The sequence below is a fragment of the Pestalotiopsis fici genome (assembly GCF_000516985.1).
Source record: "Pestalotiopsis fici W106-1 unplaced genomic scaffold PFICI_Scf_5, whole genome shotgun sequence".
Classification (NCBI taxonomy): Eukaryota; Fungi; Ascomycota; class Sordariomycetes; order Amphisphaeriales; family Sporocadaceae; genus Pestalotiopsis; species Pestalotiopsis fici.
Window position 1 is genome coordinate 931,715 of NW_006917095.1, and position 24,255 is coordinate 955,969.

General features: G+C 49.2%; 13 protein-coding genes across 13 annotated transcripts; 8 read left to right on the forward strand and 5 right to left on the reverse strand.

Annotated features, from left to right (window-relative positions):
* Positions 1-409: 409 nt before the first annotated feature.
* Positions 410-2,219, forward strand: PFICI_07599 (uncharacterized protein; the record flags this gene model as incomplete). The annotated part of the gene is made up of 6 exons (XM_007836180.1): positions 410-579; positions 637-816; positions 870-925; positions 984-1,168; positions 1,218-1,580; positions 1,638-2,219. 6 exons carry the CDS (start codon positions 410-412, stop codon positions 2,217-2,219), a joined length of 1,536 nt encoding a protein of 511 aa, XP_007834371.1.
* A 519-nt stretch (positions 2,220-2,738) lies between these two features.
* On the forward strand, positions 2,739-4,280 carry PFICI_07600 (uncharacterized protein; the record flags this gene model as incomplete). The annotated part of the gene is made up of 3 exons (XM_007836181.1): positions 2,739-3,761; positions 3,847-4,125; positions 4,173-4,280. 3 exons carry the CDS (start codon positions 2,739-2,741, stop codon positions 4,278-4,280), a joined length of 1,410 nt encoding a protein of 469 aa, XP_007834372.1.
* Positions 4,281-4,376: 96 nt separating this feature from the next.
* PFICI_07601 (uncharacterized protein) lies at positions 4,377-6,301 on the reverse strand (the record flags this gene model as incomplete). Its single annotated transcript, XM_007836182.1, has 7 exons — positions 4,377-4,556; positions 4,626-4,763; positions 4,835-5,032; positions 5,092-5,502; positions 5,600-5,888; positions 5,925-6,027; positions 6,082-6,301. The coding sequence occupies 7 exons, from the start codon at positions 6,299-6,301 to the stop codon at positions 4,377-4,379; spliced, it is 1,539 nt and encodes a 512-aa protein (XP_007834373.1).
* A 522-nt stretch (positions 6,302-6,823) lies between these two features.
* Positions 6,824-8,158, reverse strand: PFICI_07602 (uncharacterized protein; the record flags this gene model as incomplete). Its single annotated transcript, XM_007836183.1, has 4 exons — positions 6,824-7,067; positions 7,133-7,820; positions 7,916-7,997; positions 8,036-8,158. 4 exons carry the CDS (start codon positions 8,156-8,158, stop codon positions 6,824-6,826), a joined length of 1,137 nt encoding a protein of 378 aa, XP_007834374.1.
* Positions 8,159-9,638: 1,480 nt separating this feature from the next.
* Positions 9,639-11,481, reverse strand: PFICI_07603 (uncharacterized protein; the record flags this gene model as incomplete). Its single annotated transcript, XM_007836184.1, has 4 exons — positions 9,639-10,378; positions 10,439-10,742; positions 10,829-11,045; positions 11,117-11,481. 4 exons carry the CDS (start codon positions 11,479-11,481, stop codon positions 9,639-9,641), a joined length of 1,626 nt encoding a protein of 541 aa, XP_007834375.1.
* A 524-nt stretch (positions 11,482-12,005) lies between these two features.
* Positions 12,006-13,016, reverse strand: PFICI_07604 (uncharacterized protein; the record flags this gene model as incomplete). The annotated part of the gene is made up of 2 exons (XM_007836185.1): positions 12,006-12,676; positions 12,758-13,016. 2 exons carry the CDS (start codon positions 13,014-13,016, stop codon positions 12,006-12,008), a joined length of 930 nt encoding a protein of 309 aa, XP_007834376.1.
* Positions 13,017-13,465: 449 nt separating this feature from the next.
* PFICI_07605 (uncharacterized protein) lies at positions 13,466-14,464 on the forward strand (the record flags this gene model as incomplete). Its single annotated transcript, XM_007836186.1, has 1 exon — positions 13,466-14,464. The coding sequence occupies one exon, from the start codon at positions 13,466-13,468 to the stop codon at positions 14,462-14,464; it is 999 nt and encodes a 332-aa protein (XP_007834377.1).
* A 52-nt stretch (positions 14,465-14,516) lies between these two features.
* On the reverse strand, positions 14,517-15,539 carry PFICI_07606 (uncharacterized protein; the record flags this gene model as incomplete). The annotated part of the gene is made up of 2 exons (XM_007836187.1): positions 14,517-15,275; positions 15,342-15,539. 2 exons carry the CDS (start codon positions 15,537-15,539, stop codon positions 14,517-14,519), a joined length of 957 nt encoding a protein of 318 aa, XP_007834378.1.
* A 654-nt stretch (positions 15,540-16,193) lies between these two features.
* On the forward strand, positions 16,194-17,963 carry PFICI_07607 (uncharacterized protein; the record flags this gene model as incomplete). Its single annotated transcript, XM_007836188.1, has 4 exons — positions 16,194-16,532; positions 16,604-16,648; positions 16,698-17,690; positions 17,778-17,963. 4 exons carry the CDS (start codon positions 16,194-16,196, stop codon positions 17,961-17,963), a joined length of 1,563 nt encoding a protein of 520 aa, XP_007834379.1.
* A 608-nt stretch (positions 17,964-18,571) lies between these two features.
* On the forward strand, positions 18,572-20,088 carry PFICI_07608 (uncharacterized protein; the record flags this gene model as incomplete). The annotated part of the gene is made up of 5 exons (XM_007836189.1): positions 18,572-18,598; positions 18,665-19,219; positions 19,301-19,617; positions 19,685-19,958; positions 20,020-20,088. 5 exons carry the CDS (start codon positions 18,572-18,574, stop codon positions 20,086-20,088), a joined length of 1,242 nt encoding a protein of 413 aa, XP_007834380.1.
* A 304-nt stretch (positions 20,089-20,392) lies between these two features.
* PFICI_07609 (uncharacterized protein) lies at positions 20,393-21,565 on the forward strand (the record flags this gene model as incomplete). Its single annotated transcript, XM_007836190.1, has 4 exons — positions 20,393-20,593; positions 20,654-20,790; positions 20,850-21,209; positions 21,304-21,565. 4 exons carry the CDS (start codon positions 20,393-20,395, stop codon positions 21,563-21,565), a joined length of 960 nt encoding a protein of 319 aa, XP_007834381.1.
* Positions 21,566-21,895: 330 nt separating this feature from the next.
* PFICI_07610 (uncharacterized protein) lies at positions 21,896-22,864 on the forward strand (the record flags this gene model as incomplete). Its single annotated transcript, XM_007836191.1, has 1 exon — positions 21,896-22,864. The coding sequence occupies one exon, from the start codon at positions 21,896-21,898 to the stop codon at positions 22,862-22,864; it is 969 nt and encodes a 322-aa protein (XP_007834382.1).
* A 549-nt stretch (positions 22,865-23,413) lies between these two features.
* PFICI_07611 (uncharacterized protein) lies at positions 23,414-23,869 on the forward strand (the record flags this gene model as incomplete). The annotated part of the gene is made up of 1 exon (XM_007836192.1): positions 23,414-23,869. The coding sequence occupies one exon, from the start codon at positions 23,414-23,416 to the stop codon at positions 23,867-23,869; it is 456 nt and encodes a 151-aa protein (XP_007834383.1).
* Between the last annotated feature and the right edge of the window lie 386 nt (positions 23,870-24,255).

Consider the following 24,255-nt stretch of genomic DNA (forward strand, 5'->3'; position numbering starts at 1 on the left):
TGTCTGATTTGTGTTTCTCTCGTGCTGTGTGTTTTGGTCTATACAGACGGCTTGTCCAATGTGACGAAAAACCACGACCAACTTGGGATTCATATACCTTTCATGGTCATCGTGTTGAGCGCTAGAGGGCAGCCTGTGCCTGCGCGAATGCCCCGCCAAGTGCTAATAGCGCCTTCACTGCCTTAACACCCCCACAATCCAGAGACGCGAGCCACGGCTGTCGCTTTTATTTACCCGCTGACCACGGCAGATAATATGTGGGGAGGTTTCAAGACCTATATTAACAAGAACTTGGTAAGCATCCATCATAGGCAAAAAAGGCACTGATTGTGATTTTTTATATGCACATGTGATGCACACCGCAAAGAACGCCCGCTGAGCAAAACCTTAGTCACGGCCAAGGTACGCCATGTCGGCTGGCATCTACCACGCTACTCTCAACAGCACTCTCAGTGGGGTTGACTGTTCGCCACACGTCACGGTATTCCGCGGGATACCCTACGGCAGCATTCCAAGGCGCTTTGCTCGGTGTGAACCGATACACACTTACCCGCGAGAACTCGATTGCACTCAATTCGGGTACAGCGTCTTCATTCCCGTGGATTGATAGCCCTGTACTCATCATGACCCGTCTAGTCCACGATGCCCCCAACTCCAATTGGACGTCGGTTGTCTGCTGCGCATCCCACCAGATATCTCGCCTCGACCTGAAAATGAAGACGAGTATCGATGCACCAATCTTGATGTGTTTGTACCAAAGCTTGCGACCCAGGACAATGGCAATGGCTTGCCCGTCTTGGTCTGGATTCACGGTGAGTCATGGAAACTCCTTTTGAAAGGATCATATGTCTTGACATTTGCTAACTGAGCTTCAAAGGTGGCTCCCAAGCTGTAACGTTTGGCAGTAGCGCATCTGGTGTATGCGGTGGGTCTCGTGGGAACTAGCATACATACCAAGTTATTCTGACCGCAATCGAATCCAGACATGACCGCGCTCGTGGGTAACTCAGTGGTTATGGAAAAGCCAGTTATTGCTGTCACCGTGCAATACAGATTGAACATGTTTGCTCTTGGAGATGGTACCGGCGAGAAGAATCTCGCACTCCACGATCAATCATCAGCATTGACATGGGTTCAACAGCATATCGCTGGCTTTGGGGGAGATCCAGTGAGTATTTTTCCATTGGACATGTCAGACATTTTGAATATATACTTAGACGCTCGATGTCTGCCAGGCAAGAGTCACGTTAGCGGGTGAAAGTGCCGGAGCTGTCTACTGTCACGCCCATATGGTGACGGGTGCACCAGCACAACAATTTGCCTTGTTGTCGGGATCATTACATCTTTCACCGCCACAACCTGCGCATAATGTAATGGCATTGCGAAGTTCGATAAGGCAAAAGCTCCAAGAATTGAGTCCTGACCTGGATTTCAGCTCGGCTTCAGCAGCTCAAATCGTTCATGCTATAGAACGATCAGGGGTACAATCATTTTTTCTCGAGGACGACCCCATTTTCGCAGGCTGGGAAAAGACAGTTGGCACAGGGCGTCGCCTGTTCCTGAGTGATGTGCAGAAAGAGGTCCGTTATGTCTGACGAGACAAATCTAGGAGTTTCGACTAGCTGACATTGATACAGTCGGCCATATGGCAAGCAGGGATACACCTCTTAGATGACCATGATATCATTAAAGCCTTTGACCTAGCTGGTGATGATAGCAGGAAGCTCAAAGAACTCTATCATATCCACTCTGGGCGGTCCTCGTCCTGCCGGTTTGGAGCACTCGATTTCATCAACGACTACAAATTCGTTCTTCCTATACATCAGATAAAAAGGCTCTGGCAGAATTCGGATAGATTAGTGTTTCGCTATTTAGTCGATGAAGCGAATCCGTGGCAGCCATCGTCGGGAGCCCATCATGCCGTTGACCTCGTGTTGCTTTTTGGTGGATTTGGTATGGCCACAAGTGCGGCAGCTGAGAGGACTGGGCAGCAGATGCGGAGTGCATGGATTCTGTTCCTCAACGGCGAGTCACCATGGAGTCCCAGCACGAGCGACTTCGCGTTTGGTCCATATGGTGTTTCTTCTGTACTGAATCGCGAAGAGCTAGGGTTTCGGCGCAGAATGGCACAGATCGAATTCCTTGACCGAACAGATAAGTCGTCGTTGGACCCTGTGTTCAGGGCATTGGCAGCAGGTCGGATTAGTCTACTCAATTAGGACAGCAAAGTACCATCAAATTGGTCTTGCTTCGCTAGCGGTCTCATTATTTATAAGTAGCAAACATCATATGTCTGACCTAATGCAGTATAAAGTCCAAGGTCCGAAGACTTGTTCTAGCTCTTGCGCAACTCAAGCCTTGGCTTGCCCCTCACCCCACATATCGCAGCACAGCTGCGGTGCTATTCATTGGGGGTCGATAGGCATGGAGTATAGTCGCGGAGCCAAAGCAGTACCCCACGAGTTGCGACACCACAGGCTCAAGACCAACGACTGTTGGCATTGTGATGAAACCATCTAGCCAGAACGGCATATAGAATGTTCATATGTATATCTCTTATTTCGATATCATAGGTATTTATATCGAACACTTTGCCAGACGTGCTGCTCTCTGATATGTTCTTTTGTTTGTTATTTCCATCAAGTCTTCGATCTTTGACACTACATTCACTTTTTATATGATTGTTTAATACAGACCACTGCCTAGACCAGGAGTCAGCCATAAGCCGATTCCTTCCTATGGATCCAACAATTGTTCTCCGTCGCGGCACGACGCCATACAATAACAATCTAAAACTGTATTTCAATCAAGAGCAGAATGATCGCTTCCCTGCCGAAATCCATGTTGCAAAATGGGCAGATGACGTTACCGGGGCTCTGAAACGGGCACAGGAGCTCAAGGTTCAGGTGGGCGTGCGATCTGGTGGCCATCTTCCCTCTAAGCCGTCACTGGTACACGATGGCATACTGATCGATGTGGCCTCTGTCAATCGTGACCTGGCATACGATGCCCAGACGCACGAGGTGTCCTTTGGCCCAGGAGTACGCGTCCACGAGGCGTGCAAAGCACTTGATCGTGTGGGCCGTTTCTTTCCGTTCGGCCATGCTCCAGACGTCGCCCTGGGCGGTTTCTGTCTTGCCGGCGGGCAAGGATTCTTCATGAGAGGCTGGGGTGCCACCATCACGGAGTGGATTGTAAAGATGGAGATTGTTGTCTCGGACGGAAGAATTCTGGAGGCTAGCCGCACTCAGAATCCCGACCTCTTCTGGGCCGCCCGTGGTGGCGGGCAGGCTTTCTTTGGGGTCGTCACTCGATTTTGGAGCCGGACAATCCCAAAGAGAAATCTTTTTGGCCGTTCATTCACATTCGAAGTCCGCGACCGCTTCCAAGACTTGCTCGAGTTCGCATTCGACCGTAACGATGCCACGCCACGATGCTTCACCGAGACTGCTGTCTGTACCTTATATCCGCAGCTATTTGATGACCAGTCGCAAGACGAAAATATCCCCGCCAATTCACCACTGCTGCTTTCGATTCACTTGTCAGCCTATGCGGACCGTTTGATCGAGGCAGAAACACTCCTCACCGCCTGGAATCAGCTTCCAGACAACATCAAGGGTTGCCTCATAGAAGCTAGGCCTACCTCACAACTTAGCTGGGACGAGTTCTTTGAGCTTCAACATCGCATGAATCCGAAAAGTCCAGATCAAAAATGGGGCATCAACAGTATTCTCAGCGATCCCAAGGTCTCCCGACAAGAGGTAAGCAGCCACATGTACTAAGGCACGATGAGCAGAGTATTTCAACATATCGTAAGAGATGCCTTCACTAACTGTAGAGCCGTAGCTTGTCGAGAGTATCAAGCCGGCAATGTGCAATCTCCCGACGCGGTCTTCATATGGGTGCATCTACATGGCCGACACTATCACCCCCGATGAATCGGATGCCGTATTCAGTTTGCCACAACAATACTACATATCCACTTTCAGTGGCTGGAAAGACCCAGCGCGCAAAGCCGAGATTCTGAAAGTTATGGAAGCATCCTACAAGAAAGCAGAGTTGGTCTCCTGCGGCATGTATGTTGCCGACTTTGATCAAACCTCAAGCTGTGTGCAATCACGAGACGTATGTTTCCTGCCGCGATGAAGACAGCATTTACTTACAGTTATTAGATCAAAGTTTGGACAGATTCCGCGCGTGCGAGATTCTCCCAAATCCGAGCCAAATGGGACTCGCAGAAGTTATTTGCTGGCAGTCATGCTTTAATTAGTGAGAATTAGAACTATTCAACCACGCACATATATTTTCAAGCCTCGTTATCAAAGACAGATGCCCATTCCATCAGTCTTCTCATACTTGATCCTCGTCAGTCAAAACTATCTTTCGGCAACTTGGCAATACATGTCAACTTGTTTGACCAGCCAATAGTTCTCATGAGACATGCTCTCGGCTCCCTGGGGCAACAGGTCAAATCTTCTGATGAATGCTGGGATCAACTTATTGATCTCCAGAAGACTAATGTTCTTTCCGATGCATGTCCTCGAACCTGCGCCAAACTATACGACACAATTAGCCTTGATAACATTTCACCGTTTCCGGTTGAGAGGGACGGAAAATTCACGTACGGGCATCCAGTAGCCTTCCATGGCTGACAAACTTTGCTTGCTACTTTCGAGCCATCTCTCTGGTCGAAAGGCCTCGGCATCTGGCCCGAACACTTGTTGATTCATGTGGGCTACCCACGTGTTGATGCCAACGATGGTCTGTGAAAGATTAGTATGAGTAGGTGCTCGGTTTCTAAGTGAAAGCTTTCTCTGTCCAGGACATTTCTTACCCCGGCCGGGAAGAATTGCCCGCTTATCGTCGTGCCTCCTTCTGGGACGACTCGAGCAAGTGGAAGGCCAGTTGCCGGATGCACGCGAAGACCTTCTTTGATGCATGCTTGCAGGTAAGGCATCTTTTGTGTCTCTGCAAACGGAATCAGGGGAGGATGGTTAAGCTCTGCGAGCTTTTCATCGATCTCGCGCCGTAGCTGGTCTGTATCAGTACGAGGGAGTGACTCATTAATTAAAAATAAGATAGAATCGTTACCTTGGAGGTTGCACTCGGATTGTGCATCAAACCATTGAGAATCCCACTGAGAGAAATCGAGGTAGTGTCAGATCCTGCACCTATATTCGTGATGCATGTGGTGAAGACAGCCGAGTGAGGGAATCGGTTTGGATCAAGCTGGTTAAGTCTAGTTGCTTTGGAAAGAAAGTCGTCGCTCCATTCGACCCCTTTCTCGTCGTGATACTTGGACCTCTGGCTGATTTGCTGCGCTGTAAAATTGGCAACATGCACCAATCCACTTTGTGGTAGCTTGGTCAGGATCCACCAACATAGCCTGTGAAGCTCGCTGAATATCCCGACTGCAGCACAATATTTGAGGTAGTCGTGCAGACTTTTGAACAAGCCATTCCTGTCACGTCCGTCTGGTAGAAGCCCCAGCGATTTGCCTAGCTATGAAGTGTTGTCAGTCAATAGTCCATGAGAGATTCGTCCAAGCGGAGACGATGGATTCCAATCCTATAACCTCGTGAACTCTACCAGCACGTACCGTCAGTCGGCTGATGGCGTCAAAAGCAAAACATTGCATCCAAAATTGAAGATCGATATTTTTCTTTGCCTTAGAATTTTGACTCATACTGTCTAGCAGAACTTGAACAATCTCGTCCACATCGCCCTCCATGTTTCGCAGAGACGTGGCTGAGTACAGGTTGGCGACCTGTCTCCGGTATGCGGCATGTCGCAGGGCCGAACGATCTGTGAAAAGGTCTCGCCATGCTGCAGTAGGATCGCTGGAAGCATCGTACCATGACGCCTTGATGATTTTGTCAGTATTAGATCTAATGGGTCATCTCAATGAGCTTCCTTTGCTTGACAATTCACTTGCCTTCTCAAATGATTTTCCGATACCATAAATCACTTTTACCGCTTCAGGGTCATCTATGCTATACTGGCCTGGTGCAATTCGAACAACGGGGCCTAGTGCATTGAGTAAAATGCCAACATTCACTGTTTGGGGGTTCGGGAACGTACCGTAGAGACGGTGGAGTTCAATGTTGCGACGATGAAAGTTTCCACCCACGACGTGTTTAAGATACCACAATCTGCTGATTCGAGCCCCTAGTGGCCCGGGAATCTTCCCCAACGGTGAAGAGATATGTTGTACAAAGGTCAAAACTATAGAAAGAAAAATAAAAAGCAGGGAAGCAACGCCAATGGAAGAAGAGGTTACGAAAAATGAATGAATCATCATCCAGGCGTGTCTGGCTCTACTGAAGGTAGAGTGTGTTCGTATAGTATTTCGCAGTGTAAGAAAGTTTGCCTCCCGATTGGTGTCAGATGGAAGTCGGGTTTAGTTACACGTACAACAGGAAGGATTGAGGAAAAGTTATATTTTATATAAAGAGCTTTTGGCAGGCATACTACCGAGTATAGCAATGCACTCCACAATATCTAGTCGTGGGGTTCCCGCCTCCAGCCATTCAAAGAAACGGGGGACAAATACCCCACACCACCAGCTCCCGACTGCACGAGGAAGAGAAATTTTCTATGAGATTGGTTGTGAAAATGTGAATCTATGAAAATCTTATTATTCTAGGTGATAACTGAAAAAGCACCCCGCTTCCGAGAAACCACTTGATACTTGTCCCGTGTAGCCACCCATACTAGCCAAGGGCCAATGAGCAGACGCGTCACGTCCATCTATGAGAGACCTTGCGGATCCAAGCAGTCTGGTAAAATAACAGTAGTCCAAATAGAAAGCAATCAAATGTGCTTAGACGGCAGTGCCAGTAGGAGCGGTGCCCGAAAAGGTGCCGCTAGGAGCAGTGCCGTTGCCCGCGCCAGCATCACCGCCGGCGTCACCACCCATGCTGCTGCTCTCGGCGTGGCCTCCGTTCTCATCGAGGTAAGCAGCGATGCTGTAGTAGTCGTCATCGGTGTAGTCGGCAGAGCCGTTGATGCCAATCTGGATCCAGGCGAACAGACCGTCCTCGATAGAGGGACCGAGGTAAATGTACCTATGAGCGAAAGGGTCAGTCATTTGCAAAACCTAATTCGGGTTCGGACTAGACCAAGTACTTACTGAGGAAGAGGGTCGTACGTCTCATCGGCCTGGACAATTGACCACATGTCGTCGTCATTGGTAGTCAGAGCTTGAGTGTTCTCGGTGTAGGGGTAAGTAGCTTCAACCTCGGCACGCAGGGCGTCGTCCCAGAAGAGCTGGCCAATGTGGGCAACCTTGGCATCCCAAGAGGAGACGGTGCCGTTGCACTGGACGGAAGCGTTGGTGTGAGCCAGCAAGTGCGTGTGGACGGCGCGGCCATCGTAGTGGCCCGGGAAGATGGTCTCAAAGGCCACGATACCATCAGCGTCGGTGAGTTGGACACCACGGAGGTAGGTGGAGTTGAGGCCGTCGGCGGCGTAGTTGCCATCCGTGTAGATGCCACTGTAGACACCAGTCGCGTTGGCGTTCCAGATGTCAACGGCGACGTTCTTGATGGGCTCGCAAGTAGTGACATCGATATACTGGACCTCGAGGTACGTGTCGACACCTTCAGAGTAGAGAGACTCCTTTACGTCGGAGCGGAGATATTCTCCAACAACGTAGTAAGGGCCGTCAGTCACTTCGGGTGCCAGGATGCAGCTTGTGTTGGCGCCAAAGATATCCTCGGGAGAAGTGGACGAGTCGTAGTTGTAAACACCGGTCTGGTTGTGGTTGATGGCCTCCCAAGCTTGGAGGTCAGCAAGGTCACGCTTATCCTTGCGTGCAGCTATTTGGTGACACAGTTAGCAAGGACACGGAATCTGTGACGCTCTATCACTTGGATGGATTAGTCACTGGGGCGCATCGCCATATCAAACTCACCACCGGTAATTCCACGCTTTTGGCGCAAATTCTCGACCTTCTTGGCACGGCGTTGGATAGATCGGGCCTGAAGAGCCTGAGCCTGAGCAGAGCTTGCACAGTTGGCGAGCGAGCGCCCACACGAGCGTAATTGTCGCGCGCAGAAATCTCACGCTTCAATTTGTGAGCATCGTGCTTCTCGCCAGGGTGAGCAGCAACCAAGCCGGCAAAGGCGGCAACGGCTACCTTTGAGAAAGCGACCATTTTGAACGAATGGCGTATATCAAGGGCGTGGGAAGGATTTGCTGAAAGAGATGGAATGGAAATGATTGATAGAAGTTGTTTCGTATACTTGGCCTTGGCCTTGGCTGCATGGAGGGAGTTTTATATATTCATGATGCGCCGCCTCCTTACAAAGCTATGCTGAGACTGTGGTACTTTGAGACATGGATAGATCTCCCACCGCCCCTGTCAATGTTGAAAATCAGACCGCGACTCATCATGGGATCGATCGCCCGGGGGTTGCGCACAAACTGTGTAATGCCCCGGTGTTTGACGGGATTTGGAGATAGAGACAGGTCCACTCAGACTCAAGCACTACGGTTAAATCTAGTTGAAACACACTTGGTAGGTTCAATCCTTGACAGGGCTTAGACATGGACGTAATAATAAGCCTTTTTGTTAGACGATCATATAGTTAATTCACTCTACGAATAGTCCCGGGACTGCCTCTTGATAGAGTTATGGGACCGGAAGATTTGTTGGGGCTAACATACATAGAAGGATGCGTGCGTACGTAATCCTGGGTCTTGATGGCGAGTCCCCTTACGCCTTGGGCCCGCAAAAGCCACGTCTAGGCTGGTTCATATTCACTGTACCAAACAAAATGAGCATGTTCGCGGGATTTCATGGTATTACAATATCCACTTGCTCACAACTTGGTCTTTCGCGACAATGTAAGCATTCGGAGGCCAATTTTAACCTTGTTCGCGAGGTAAAAACGATTAAATTCAACCTGTCAGTATGTGGCGTCGCTATAAAACAACATGACTACTACTGCATACTACGTAAACGCCTGCATGCGTGGAATCATGACGATACTCCGGACTTGTTTATCATCCTTTAACAACGAATCGTCCGACCACAAGAATAGCGGAATGATTGCTCAACAGACCACTATTGTGTAAAAGCCTCATTGTATACATGATCGCGTCGTGTACTGCACTTGAGCCCCCTTAGTCCTTGCACCGGGCACCCGCAGAACAATTCTAGCGCAGCTTTCCTCCACAAAAACCTTAGCGGCGGAATACCTGTCGGGAAGACTAACGAAGTGCCGTTGCTGGGCCCAAATTGACCAATGAAACAATCGAGGCAGTGCTGCGAATGACGACGACTTCCTTTCCAGGTCCCAGGGCTACGGAACCATTTTCGTAATGTCTCGCTCTCGATTGGTAAAAGACCTCGGGGATCGACATGGTACTCTCAGAACTGGGTCAACTATCATAAAATATTAAGGAGAATGTTACGACTCTCGTGCGCCAGAGACTTCATCATCTCCAGGCTGAGAATATGCGCCACAACCCAAACATCGTGCATAGAGAAACAAGTTGATTGCTAGAGTCTGTTTTTAACTCTGCCAAAGTTTTCGGGTTTATATATATTCCCTGCATCCCCCACCCAGGGCGGGTTGGTCGTGATAATCGAGGACCGTCGCCGCCTCTTTTCTGTCACCAGCATCACCGTCTCACACAACGACGCCCTTTTCGTCGACTTTGACATTTCCCAACATGAACCCATCTCTTTTTGCTTGGTCCCAAGTTTCCATCAACGTGATGGCCCTCTGAGCATTCACGGGGACAAATCTTGCTCGGAACGGTTTTGGCAGGGTGTTTGCCCCGTCTTCGTAGGCGTCATCCGACACATCCACAAATTCTTCGTTCCCATCTGCATCAACAGGGGCTTTGATCTCAAACAGCCACAAGATGCTGGCCAAGGTAATGAACAGGCTGTTCTCGGCGAGGTGCATTCCTGGACAGATCCTTCGGCCTGCACCAAAATCGAAATGGTCTCGCCCTTCTGCGTCCGCCGAGGCAGCATACGCGCCGGCTTTAAGAGGATGTCCTAGATAGCGCCCTGGGATGAACTCCTCGGGTCTCTCCCATCGCCGAGGGTCATAGTGGATCGAGTACTGCGAGAGTGTGACGACCGTGTCTTTTGGGATGATATAGTTTTTATACGCGACGTCTGCAGTAGTATAATGGGGCGAGCCGATATTTGTGACAGGACGGATTCGTAATACCTCCTTGACCATTGCCCGAATATACGGGAGAGAATCTTCGTCGCCAAAATTTGGGACCCTGCCATCACCTATATGCGATGAAAGTTCTTTGTGTGCAAGAAGTTGAGCCTCTGGGTATTTGATGAGGTATTTTATGGCCGTGTTGAGTGCAGAGGATGTAGTTTCAGATCCTGCCTCTATCATTGCTGCAATTTACTTCAGAAAACATTTCGAGAAACGCGAGAAGAAACCAAGACTGAACTTACTCCCAGCTACGAAAGCGGCTTGCTCGTCGCTAATGTCTTGCTTTTGATAGCCACTCTCAGTAAACTGCTTCCCAAAACACTCAGGGGCGCATCCTTGACCAATTTGAACCTGGAGTCGGCTCCAATATTTCATCCAGATATGTCGCTGTCGACGATAAGATTGCAATGCTGAGGCTCTCCACCATTGCATCCAAACCGGCAGGCTGGCCAGGGCAGGGACGAGCTCGGCAATGTATCTACCAGGTGCAGCACTCTCCGAAAACTCCTTCATAAGTCCGTATATCTCGTGAACATCTTCGCAATCCTGATCGTGTACTGTAAGTGTCTGCGTTCTTAGGATTGAAGCTCCAAGACTAAAAGCGGACATAATGAGAACAGAATAAAGCGTACCCATACTGGCACCCTCCGCCCATAAGTGCTCGTCATCACAATAGAGGTAGTGTAGCGTCGGACGTGCTGATAGAAGCTTTCTTGATCTGCATTGCCGGTGAGAATATCGAAAAGCAACTGTTTTGTCTCAAATTCCTGACTCGGTTTGAATATCTCGGAAGCTTTGGGTGTGAGAAGCTTGTGGACCATGGCGCGAAGTTTCCGCCATCTTGGGGTACTGGCAGCAGAGCGTATAAGCAGGTCATCATGAGAAGCAAATCACGGGCTTCACGTCTCCAATTGACTTACTATGTCATGAGCAGAAATCTTTGCCCTCCCGAGACCAGGTCAGATACCACTGGCATTCCAGGGCGACCCGAGGTGACTGCAGATTGTTTGTCCAAGATCTCCTTGACAGCGGCAGGGCTGTTGAGGAATACCCAATTTTGCAATCCCATCTGCACCTTGAATAATTCGCCGTATTCATCAGCCCATTCCAAGAACTTGCGCTGTGGATGTTTGGTCAATTGGTGGGCATTGCCTATGAAAGGCAAACCTTTTGGACCGGGAATTGTTTCAAGACCACGTCGCCGCCAAGGAAACCATGTTGCCAAGAAAATACCCAGCAGGGCTAGTCCTGGAAGAACAAGCGATGTGAAGCTATATTCGTTCATGTTGTCTCGTGGGTTTTGCGTCAGACTAAAAGCTTTGATATTCATATGCCATGAGTTCCGAGGATTGGGAGTATGCTTGAAGGCTCGGGCGCAAGTTTAGGGGAACACCAAGAACATCAAGATAGAAAGAAAAGAGAGGTCCTCATAAGTAGCACACGTTGTAGAATCTGAAGTCCTTGGTAGTAATTTCTCTTTGAGACCTTGACCTACTGCTATTCGCGGCGTGAAGTGCTGTTGCCCGTTAGAGGCGTTCCGCGTACTACTACATGCGGCGTCTGCGGGGACTTATAGGGGGTATAGTGGGGTGAGTGACCACTGATTCAGAGCCCCCACATCAACGAATAACCTGCATTGAGGGGGAAATGGACGTCTCCAGTCGGTTCACAGTTGGCCTATTCTGTGTTTCGTTGGAAATTCAAACAGACTAGAAGATTTACATTTGTTTCTCAACATAGGGTTTTGATGATTCGCGTTGTTTCCAAAAATTGATCATGACTGAAAGAATTGGCAGATAGAATTGCACCTTACCCCTTCAAAATGACATACGAGGGCGTCGGAGTATCATCCGATAGGTCTCCAAAAGCGCTCCAGTGCCTGAATGTTTTCTCCTTCCACTCGGCCTCGTCTGCAATTGCAATCGCCAGGTCCGACGCGGTTATACCATGGAGCCTGCCGTCTAATCCATCATCGCTCCCATTGTCTCGTGCCGGCTTCAAAGGTACCTCATCGAACACGACCTCGTAGTGGCCGGTCCTCTTTCCGGGACGATAGAGGGCAGATGGAGAGACAAAGGTCCAACGAAATGATGTGTTTCCGTCAAAGAACATGTAGCTCGTCCGACACGCCGTGACAAATGTCAGTGCCTTGTCGTTTCGCAGTACCGCGGCCTCGTAGTCCTCAATGGTCTTGCGCGCAGCCTCATCGTCGCCACCGCTTTGCACCAGGAGCCGCGCCTGGCGATAGCTGCGCAGGGACGAACCAAGCGAGCCTAGTCTTTCTTCCATGTAGGCAACGTGAGCCTCGCTGTCTGCGATACCTTTACGGTATGCAAGCCACCAGTCTTTGCTCTCCAAGCAGGTTTGGAGTGTTTGCCCCGGTAACTGGAGCGATCCACAGCCCCCTACCATGATGAAGTAGCCGACACGCGCGGCCTTGACTGCAATGATGATCTTTCTGGTCAACTCAATAAATGACTCTGATTTCTCTAATTAGCCACAACACAGCTACAAGGGACAGACACGGGCCTGCTGAACCGCATTGACCCATGTATACATACGATATTGTAAAGCACTCTCGCCTGCTGTGTGCGGTCCAATCTCATTGACAAGCACATCTAGGCTAATGAAGGCTTTGATAAGACTTTCAATCGTGCATCCAGCAATATCAATGGAATAGGCTTCATAGCCGTCATGTCTTCCTATCTTTTCAGGGTTCCTTGAGATGCCGCGTACAGAATGGCCACGGTTCAGCAACTCAACAGTCAGATAAGAGCCACCAAAGCCCGCTGGGCCAATGACACCTGTCTTCAGTGCCATGGCGATAATAGACCTGCGAAACGTCTTGCATGGACCAGAGATATTGGTTGCGCTCAACCAGCAGTGTCAAATACAAAACTGAAAAATTCGTCTACATTATAGTAGCGGGGTAAAGCAAAGCAAACCAGGATTTCCCTCTCGCACCCCCCAAGTGACCAAGTGACCCCGCGAGAGGCAATAATACCTAACATTGCAACGCCGTAGCATCAATGCGGGGTGTGAGATTTGGTCGTGCTCAAAAGAAATTCTTTGAAGCTCTGTCAAGCGTGCAAGGGACCGCGAGTAGATTGTCAACAAGCTCAAGGTCAAGAGCCATAGCACAGGTCCAATTGAAACAAAGACCAAGACTTGAAATGGAGTCAGCAATTGGATTTATCGGTATGATATCTTCTTCCAACAAAGCCTCTTCCATTCTTTGACCAAAAAACTCCTGAATAGGACTTGGCGCCATGGGCTATGGAATGGCCAGAAATGTTAGGCAGAAAATGGACCCGAAGGCTAAGCTGCTGATCAACGACGTTGATCGTGGTATCTGTGAACGATTTGTCCAAGAATTAAGTGGTTTTGGCCCAGTCAAAATTGTCGACAATGCGAAAGAGGTGGCGACCGAAGCATTGACCATATTCTCCATCGTCCCAGCAGGTGAACATGTCAGGAGTGTCTACCTTGACGACCAGACCGGCGTGATTGCTGCAAAGTACACTACTCCAAGCATCAACAACACACGGAGATTATTTATAGAATGCAGCACCGTCGACATTACCACGGCACGGCTCGTTGGAAAAACGCTGCGAGACAATGATATGGGAACCTACATCGACTGCCCAGTGTCCGGAGGTGTCCCTGCGGCCGACAGCGGCAATCTCAGCCTGCTGTTGGGTATCGATGACAAAGATCTATCAGGGAGCCTATCACAGAGGCTTAAACAAGCTACAAAGTACTTTGGAGATCCAAACAAGATCTTTTACTGCGGTGGCCTGGGCTCGGGTCTGGCCGCCAAGATCTGCAACAACTATCTGTCATGCACTATCCTGCTGGCCAATTCCGAAGCCATGGCAACCGGGATAAAACTTGGTCTCGACAAACACGTCTTGCATAGAGTCATACAAGCATCAACCGGACAGAATTTCATGGCAGATAATGTTTGTCCGGTGCCTGGAGTCGTTGAACATGCGCCTAGTAGCCATGATTACAAGCTTGGATTCAAAGCGCAAATGCTCGCCAAGGACGTTGGCCTGGGCGTGGACGCTGCTCAAAGTGTGGGAATTGAGCCGAGTATTGGAAAAGCTGCATTGGAGGTCTACAAACAGGTTGCGCTGGATGAGCGTTGTATTGTGAGTGTTTTCTATTCTAAAACGACGCATCATGGACAATTATGCTTACCCATGTCTTTAATCCAGGACCGTGATGCATCAGTGGTCTATAGATATTTAGGAGGACCTGAATGATAGATTGGTCCAAGAACATCTAGATTGTAGCTCTTAAAGAGTGGTTCAAACTCTACTTGTGACTATCATTGCTCCAGTCCTCTTTGCCACCAATATATCGAAACACAACCCGTGAGTCACGGCCAACACAATTCGGATCCTCCGACGCTTCCTCGTAGGTTTTCAACCCTGCATCTCCGAGACAAAGACGGGCTCCAACCTGTTTTGCCGCATCAACAGCGAGGCCAAAGTCCTTCTTCATCAATTCCACCTTGAACCCTCCACGATAATCATGGCTAGATGGCGCCTCTGGGCAGATCCCAGGCACTGGGTTCCACTTGTCGCAGATACGACTTTGTGCTGTTGACGTGGCAAAGATACTGGCTAGCACGGTAGGATCCATGCCCGATCGGATGCCAATATTCATGGCCTCTGCCGTGGCGATAGCAATCAAACCTGAGCAATAGTTGTTGCAAAGCTTTGCAGTCAAGCCCAGCGATTGGCCGCCACATGCAAAGATGGATGTGCCCATGCATTTGAGAAGGTCATGCAAATCGTCCCATAGAGGATCGCCTTTGGAGCATCCAACCATGAAGGTGAGAGTGCCTGCCTCTGCGCCCAGGGAGCCTCCAGAGACTGGGGCATCATAGAAGTGAGTGTTGGGATGTGATTCTGTGACTCTTGCACGAACTTGATCGAAGCTTGCCACGTCAATAGTTGAGCAATCCACCAACAGCTTTCCGTCGACATTTGCCCTGAGAACGCCATCATCTGGGTTCAAGTATACGTCGATTACATGAGGCCCCGCAGGAACCATGGAAACCACCACCTCCTAGGTTGGAAAACAGTCAGTTGCCTGTAGGCGTATGAGTTGTGCATGTCTGCCTGCGTAGCTTACTGCCTTGTCCGCCACGGTCCGAGGGTTCGAGCAAGCTGTGACTCTACCAGGCTCTTCGGCGACGAATGCCTCCGTCGCTTTCACATTGATATCATAGACGTAAAGATGGGATTCGACACATTTCTTTCGGAGAATTCTGGCCATCGGCAACCCCATGGTCCCAAGGCCAATGAAGCCGATAGTCTTGGGGGACGGCATTGTGAGATAATCGTCAAGGTCAAGTCGCCTTCTGTAAGGCTTCGGTGGAGTTATGCCTTGTACTATCGACCCAACCAACGGATCGTCCTTTCTGCAGTAGATTGATAGGGACGAGTAAGATCCACTTGATCTTAAGCGCACTGACCATGAACGACGGGAGGCCAAATAGCAAGTAACAGCATCGAAAATGCATTCACTTGTTCCTGGATTGCTAATTACCACCACCAAAGGCTTGATCTTGGGACACTTTGGGACCGCGAAGTGGTTCGACGCACAACGACGTCATCTCATCAGTGAAAGGCCTAAAGTTGACGATTGGGGGTAGTAGATGGGGTTCGTCATGACGGCCGCTGTAGCTACCCCACGATCCTCCCACTCTCTTAAACTATCCGCTTACGGTGGAATGAATACTATATTTGACCCCACATTGGAGTATAGATCAGTACCCCGTGCATACTACGTACCTACATGGGGAACGATTCATACTCCATGGTGTGGGGGACTCACTGTTGCGCACGCATTATCCCAAAGCACAGAGGGCTTGTAGAGTAGCTATTCCTAGTCTATCATCGTCGACTTAAATAGATTTCTTGGTGAAACGTCATATGCACTCTAATCCCAATACGACAAGTTCCTCCGTTGGTGCTTCCCACAATGGCTCAACTACCTGGCGTCGTTAACAAGCTTCAACCTTCGTCTCTAGCAGAGAAATTTGATCCCAATCTCTTGATACAATTCTTTGTACTTTACTGTGTTGTTCACGCGACTTACAATTACTTTCTGCATCCACTCCGTCATGTTCCTGGTCCCTTTCCGGCCAAGATTACCGAATTATGGCGCACGCGACGGTACATGTTGGGCAATTGGCACCAAGACATTCTTGACCTGCATAAGCTCTACGGACCAATTGTGCGTGTTTCCCCAAACGAAGTAAGCATTGTCGACAAGAATGCACTCGTATCGGTATTCGGTCACGGAAAGGGGACTAAAAAGGTGAGCATGAAATTCTTGCTTCAATATATGAATTGGCAGAATAAAGGGCCGATGGCTAATGGGTTGTTTAGACATCTTGGTATGATGTATGGAAAATCCCCGGCTTGAGTAATAGTGTAAGTTGGATTGACAAATCAATATTTTCAATATGTATTGATACTAAAGCTGTGGTATCAGTTCTTTAACTCGACCGATCCTACCGAACATTCATTTCTCCGAAAGCGAGTCTCGGCAGTCTACAGCATGTCCCACATTCTGTCTCACGAATCAGAAATTGTCAATCTTAGTAATATGCTTTGGTCGCAGCTCGACGAGCTTGCCAAGAAATCGCATCCCGTGGCTCTCCACGACTGGGCTTCCTTCTTTGCCTTCGACGTGGTGACCAAGCTCGGGACGGATCAGCCTGTCGGCTTCGTCAAGCAAGGCAAAGATGTTGATGGAATCATACACTCCATTTGTCAAGGGTTCTGGGAAAGTGCCAATACGGGCTATCTACCAGGCAAGACTTTGTGGTTCAACAACCCGCTGAGCCGATTTGCCCAGAAATTTGTGGGTAGCGGCATCAAACCAGCGGCATTTTGGGTATGGATGGGATCCACGGTCCAAGGACGGCTATCAGAAAAGGCGGACGAAGAACGGACGCGAGATATGCTGGACCATTATATTTCCATGAAGGAGGTAGACGGTTCCAGCGCATCCTTACCGTCCATCCTGGCAGAAGTGGGTAATCTCGTGGGAGCTGGTGCCGACACCACCTCTATCGGTATTCGATCCGTTCTTGCGCAGCTCATTCTTCATCCCGAGGACTACCGCCGCGTTCAAAATGAAGTCGACGAGGCGGCGAGAGCGCATAACATGGAAAACATGCCATACACCGTTCTGGATAAGCTTCCATTTCTCAATGCTTGCATCAAGGAAGCCCTGCGGCTGCATCCGAGTATACTCTGGCAATTGCCGCGCGAAGCACCAGCTGCGGGGATCAATATCGCCGGTCATTTCATTCCCTCGAGCGCTACCATCAGCATGAGCCCCATAGCTCAGAACCGCGATGCTGAAACATTTGACTCAGATGCAAATGACTGGAATCCTCACCGCTGGCTTCCCACTGAAACTAACCCTGACGCCAGTATCAAGGAGATGGATAGGTACAACGTCACGGTAGGTTCAGCCCATCCTCGTTTCGTCAAAACAATTTGAACAGAAAAGTCATGAGATCACAATGCTAATAAGTCATATCTCTCTAAGTTCGGATACGGGTCGCGGACTTGCGTAGGTCGTAATCTCGCTCTGGTCGAGATCAACCATTTCGTTGCCGAGTTCTGTCAACGATACGATGCGGAATTTATCAACAAGGAAAAACCTTTCAAAATTATCTCACAGTGGTTCTCCTACCAGGATGATATGTTTGTGCGTCTAAAACTACGAACATAATCGCTAGAAATATTCTTGATGGAAGCGGTGGCTCTTGACGCGAATACAACGAAAATGTACAGATAGCATTAGCATATTTTAATCCCAACTACGGTGCTTTAGCTTTTGTCTTGCAGTTGAAAAGTGCTGGGTTCTTGCAAATACCGCTAACGGGATACTTGATCATTGACGAAGTAATGAAGGTATGTTAAATGGAAAGGAAAGAATATCAAGCTACATTCTCAAATGAAGCATGATCCGTATTGCTTGACCACAAGTGAATGAGTAGTCCCCAGCAAAGGTTGGTTATGCCCATGCAGTTAGACCCGATGCAGACGCTGCCAACCAACAGCACCCCGCATTGGGGCCAGTGGGTTGTGGGGTGGTGGTTGTAGCGTAGCTGCCCCTGGAGTGCCTCTTGCCAATTGCTCTGCTGACCTGTAAGCTAGAAGCTAGTATAGGCCAGTCCCAACTCCAGTACAAAGTATATAGTAGTAAATACTACCTAGATCAATACTTATAATAGATTTGTTCACTTTTTGTCAAATAAGTCGGTGACACGTTTGAACCACTGCGGTTTTCAAGCAATCTTGAAATCAACCAGCCAGGGTCCTCGCGTATATACAATCATGAGTAGCGTACCTGGGTTCAACAGGGTAAGTCATTACACCAATCAACTCGAAGCTTCATTTTCGCATAAGTGCTAAGATAGTCAATCACAGATTATAGTAGTTGGCGCTGGCCCGTCGGGCTTGCTGTTAACTCTTTTGCTCGTGCAGAATGGCATTGATGTTACCCTACTGGACCAGCAAAGTGACCTAGATACCAATCCTAGGGCCACCCACTATGCGGCTCCGGCCATGTTTGAGCTCAATCGCGCAGGTGTCGGAGACGATCTTCGCGCAAGAGGATTTCTTCCCGCTGGGGTCAGCTGGCGCAATATTGACGGCGAGATTCTAGCCAGTCTTGATGCAAACGTCCTCGGCGATGATCCCGACCGCATGACATGCTTGCCTCTTGACCAGCTGGGGCAGATACTCAAGGAACATGTCGCGAAGCAAGACAAGGCAAAGGTGCTCTTTCATCACAAGGTGATCAGCCTCGGTCAAGATGACCAAGAAGCCTGGGTTGTCGTGGATACCCCCAATGGCAAACATACATTCAAGGCGGACTACATCGTCGGTTGTGATGGGGCCAACAGCCAAATTCGCAAGTCGCTGTTTGGTGATTGGGAATTCCCCGGCAAGACCTGGGATCAGCAAATTGTAGCCACCAATGTGAGTGCACCGAAAAAAAAAAAAAAAAAGATCTAGCTGCTGTTTCCTCATCCTTGTACAACGGTTATTGACTCTGGCTAGACGTACTACGACTTTGACAAGTACGGTTGGAATGACTCCAATTTCATTGTTCACCCGGAGCATTGGTTCATGGCGGCAAGAATCACCAAGGACGGCCTGTGGCGAGTGACATATGGCGAAAAAGCTGGTCTCAGCCCCGAAGAATTAATTGCGAGGCAGCCAGAAAAGTTCAGACAGATGCTTCCAGGGCATCCCGGGCCTGATGGGTATAAAATCAAAAACTTCAGTCCATACAAAGTCCACCAACGCCTGGCCAAGTCAATGCGAGTTGGTCGATTCCTCCTTGCAGCCGACGCAGCCCATCTTTGTAATCCTTTGTACGTATGACTTTGAAGACGCCATGGCCTTTAGAAGTCGCTAATTCGGAAGTTTCTCATATTGTAGCGGAGGGATGGGTCTCACCGGCGGAATCGTTGATGTCGGCAACTTATTTGATTGTCTGAAGGGCATCTACGACAACAAAGCCGACCCCACCATTCTGGACAAGTATAGTGCTATAAGGCGAGAAAAGTACTTGGACATTGTCGATCCCATCTCAAGCGCCAACCTTACGCGACTCTTTGAACTCGATCCGGCACGAGCTGTCGAGCTGGATCCATTCTTCCAGATGGCACAGAAAGCGAGCACAGACGAGAAATTTTCCAGAGAATTACAAAATGTATGCAACAGCTGCCCGTCAAGACTGTACTTCAAGTTAGCTAACCCACCGCTACGCACAGCATGTAAAGAATCTTCAGCATGACTTTACACAGTATTATTCGTCTGGCGAGGAGGCGGAAATCCATTGATAATCTCTTCATATTGGATCTGGTGTTACTAGCAAAGGCTGCATGGGGGATAGGACCACATTCGCATATGCTGCAATGTAACCACACTCGACTACAGAAATCGTGGGGTAGTTGATCGGTAGGTAGTTGCGGGGTATTTTTGGATTCGGTTCCCAGGTGTCAAAGGCAGCGGCAAACACCATTCAATCAGTACATAACCTCTATAGAATCTACGTCGACTGGACTCATGACTCTGACGTGAATAACTGAATTGAATCGTTGTCGAGGCATCCTCCAAAAGCGAGGCACTCACTCATCCCACAGCATGTCGAGTCCGGTACCCCTTCCACCCGCTAGTGGGGATGTAGAGGTCGTCTTGCTAGACGGTGGTGGGTTTACCACTGCCGACGATACGAGATTACACCAAGACGGACACGAAAAACCGTTTTACCTTTACGACTGGTGCTTTTATATTCACCATAAAACCAGCGGGCAGCGGGTTCTGTGGGATCTCGGGTTGAGTGGGGTTAGTAGATTCAAGACATTTTGCTAGGCGGCATTATCCCCCTCTAATTACAGGCTGTAGGATAACGCCGACTATACACCATTTGTCGTCAACAATCATTTTCGTTTCTGCAACCCGACTGGGCCAAGACAGCCACTACAGGAGCAACTTGGAGCTTTGGGTTTGCAGGCGACGGATATTACCACCATCATATTCAGGTATGTCGTGCGACCACTCGTCGACCGTGGACTGCTTTCGGAGAGGTAACCGTTGCCAGTCATGCGCACTGGGACCACTGCCGCCCAGCAAGCGCGAAATTCCCAAATGCAAAGATCTATTTTGGTCCTGGTACTAGTCAACATTGCTCACCTGGCCATATTGTCAATGACCAGATCTCACAATCAGTTGAATGGGACTCCAGATATTTCGGCGACGATGAGGTAAGGACCGAGTCATTTGAGGAGCTTTCCGGACCGTGGAGTCCTTGGGGACCCTTTGACTTGGCCATGGACTTCTTTGGTGACGGAAGTTTTTTGATTATTCAAGCGCCCGGTCACATGCCCGGAAACCTCGCAGCATGCGCGCGTCTTGAGACTGGCGAGCGCATTTTGCTATCTAGTGACTGCTGCCATTCAATGTGAGTCTGGAAATTTTGGAACTCGCGTATTATCGATGCGGGCAGTGCCTGGCCATTTGAGTTACCGCTAATTATGAAAACATCGCCGATACAGGGACATTTTGCTAGGAAGACGAGAAATGGCCATATTGCCGCTTCCGGATGGCTCTACATTCTGTCTGCACGCAGATATTCCGGCTGCCAGAGAGACGATACGTAGACTAAAAGAGTGCAAGGAGAAATACGGGGTGCATATTGCCATGACGCATGATCCTGAATGGATTCAGCTACGGGACAACAAAGTCCTAATGTCCATGCTTCCGCCGTACTTTGACGACGCTTGTCTTGACCGCATTCGGGCTGGAATGCAACCTTAAAGGATCACTACCATGTATAGCATACAATAGCAGCAATGTCATGATATACCAGTTCCTCTCTTGGTTGCACAGGATTCGATGTTCACTGTGCTGCGAAATGCAATAGCAAAGATTGCGGGGGAGCAGTGAGGGGAGCCCGGCGAGCACATTGATGTGCTCTTGAGACGTCATACGGCAGACGGGCATTGAAGAAGACTATTGACCCCTCAATAAGCATTTGGTCACCTATAAATGCAGGAATCAACATCGATTTCTTTCAGTCAACCGTCAGAGCAGACATGTCTGACTAGTCATTTGTTACTGCATTTACTCAGTTTATCCGCTCAGGCAATGGCCGATTATCACTCTGATGTCTCGCGAGGGCTTGCACACCTTGAATCGCGCAGCCAAGTCTATGCCCAGGTCTCTGCTCTGGAGGGCGGATGGTTTACTCTGCCACTCAGATTCTTCATAGCCGGTGTTTCCGAAAACGAGAAAAGTTACGTCCCGTCGTTGGCCTTTCTCATTACCCGTGGTAATGAGAGCGCTGGTCCAAAGCATACTTTATTCGACTTGGGTCTGCGCCAAAACACGACCACACTTGAACAACCAATACAAAATCATCTACTGAGCCGTCAACCTACCGAGCTATCCCCAGATGTGCGAGAGAGTCTGGCGAAGGCGGGGACCAGCACCGACGTTATCGAACAGGTCATTTTGAGCCATCTTCATTGGGATCATATTGGCACACCGCTGGATTTCAGAAAGGCTCAATTTCGAGTTGGTGCAGGGTCTTTACCATTGCTGGAGACAGGTCTGAATTCACACATGTCACATTCTCATTTTCAGAGCGACCTGTTCGACGGTTTGAACGTACAAGAGTTCCCGGCACCAATGGCTTCCCAAGACAATCGCACACACAGCACTACAGGTTCGTGGGACACGGTTGGAGAAATGCCTCTGCTAGATCTTTACGGAGATGGTTCCGTGTATGTAGTTGACCTGCCCGGTCATTTGAGCGGCCACGTCGGAGCTCTCGTTCATACCGGACCTAGAAGTTGGGTACTTCTGGCTGGCGATGCTTGCCACGACTCCAGGCTTCTTTCCGGAGAAAAGGATATCGCCGAGTGGGAGGATGCATACGGTCGGGTCTGTTGCATACATGCTGATCGATCGCAGACGGAGAAAACATTGGATACACTGCGGCGATGGCTACGCGAGGCAAAAGATGGTGGCTACGACTTCAGGATATTGCTTGCGCATGATGCTTTATGGGCCAAATCGAACCCAGAAACCTTCTACCCAGGGCACATCAATTGAATCTTCAATATGTTGACATTATAAAACTTACAGAAACAATCCATATACTAAAAGAGAAAAAGAGAAAAAAGATGTTAACCTAAAAGCTGTTTTTTTTTTTGGCTTAATTTCATGAAAAATCGATTTTCGACAGCCATAGTATTATAAGCTTTTTTGGTGCTCCGTATACTACCTTACCTCATACAACACTGCAGCGCAGATGAACTACTAGGTACATAAATTACTGGGCATGCTTGGTGCCATCAATGGGGGAGGGGGAATTGACTTGAATGTGGGGTAACGGTCGAAGTGAATCTTCAACTCCACTAAATTGAGCTCCTAATACTCCCCTGGGGCTTAATCTCAAGCCTTAGGCTTGTATAATACCTCGCAATCATTTGTCTTTTTGAGCTGGTCTTTCTTTCTTCTGTGCCAAGTGATTTGATACGAGGACGAACTGCTCTTCCTTTGGCCCAATACTACGAATGCTTACTAGCTAAACAATTTCTCGACCATTGTCATATCTCGTTACTACACGTCAGATAGCGTGTACCCGCCGACTGATTCAGAATGGCATCCCAAGAGTCCATTTCGGAAAGCAACAGCGAGAAGCAGGCGCACCGGGTTCTCTACGAGCAAGGTCTGAAAATACGCTGCGAGGTGGCTGGCCCGGCTTATGTAGACGCTGCCCTCCGGAGAGGGTCCTCGGACTTTGCGCGGCCCATGCAGGAGCTCGTGACCGAAGCTTGCTGGGGTTCGGTCTGGTCGCGGCCGGGCCTCGAGAGAAAACAGCGCTCGCTGCTCAACATTGCCATGTTGTGCGCGCTGAATCGCGGCCCCGAATTGACGGCGCATGTACGAGGTGCTCTCAACAATGGTGCCAGCGAGATCGAAATCAGGGAAACATTGTTACAGGCGGCCATTTACTGTGGAATGCCCGCCGGCATCGAGGGGTTCAAAATTGCGGAGCGAGTTATTGAGACAGTCAGGAACGAGAAGAGGCAGACTGAAGTCGCAGAACATTGAATGGAAGACCGAAAATGGGCTTTTGGAATTGGCTTGTTCTGGAGCTTGCCTGGCAATTGGATTGTAAGTAGATTCATGTTTCAGTGGCGTTGATAGAGATTCGCTCTCTTCGCATTGGTATAGAATGGAACTTGCCCAAGAAGGAAAGAAGGAAGCAACACAAATAGTCAACATTGGCGACTTGGTATAATGTCCAATCACTGTATGCCTTTTTCGACCATACGTTGAGTATAAACGGACCTCGCGTGGATTCCTACTGGCTGGCAAGTTGTAGTGGAGTGAGCCATAGCAAGAGGCAAGGATGGCACTGATCGACACAAGGTCCAAACTTGTCCCGTCTATGGAGCCCAGCGTGAGAGAAACGTCATACTTTCCCATCATTTGCC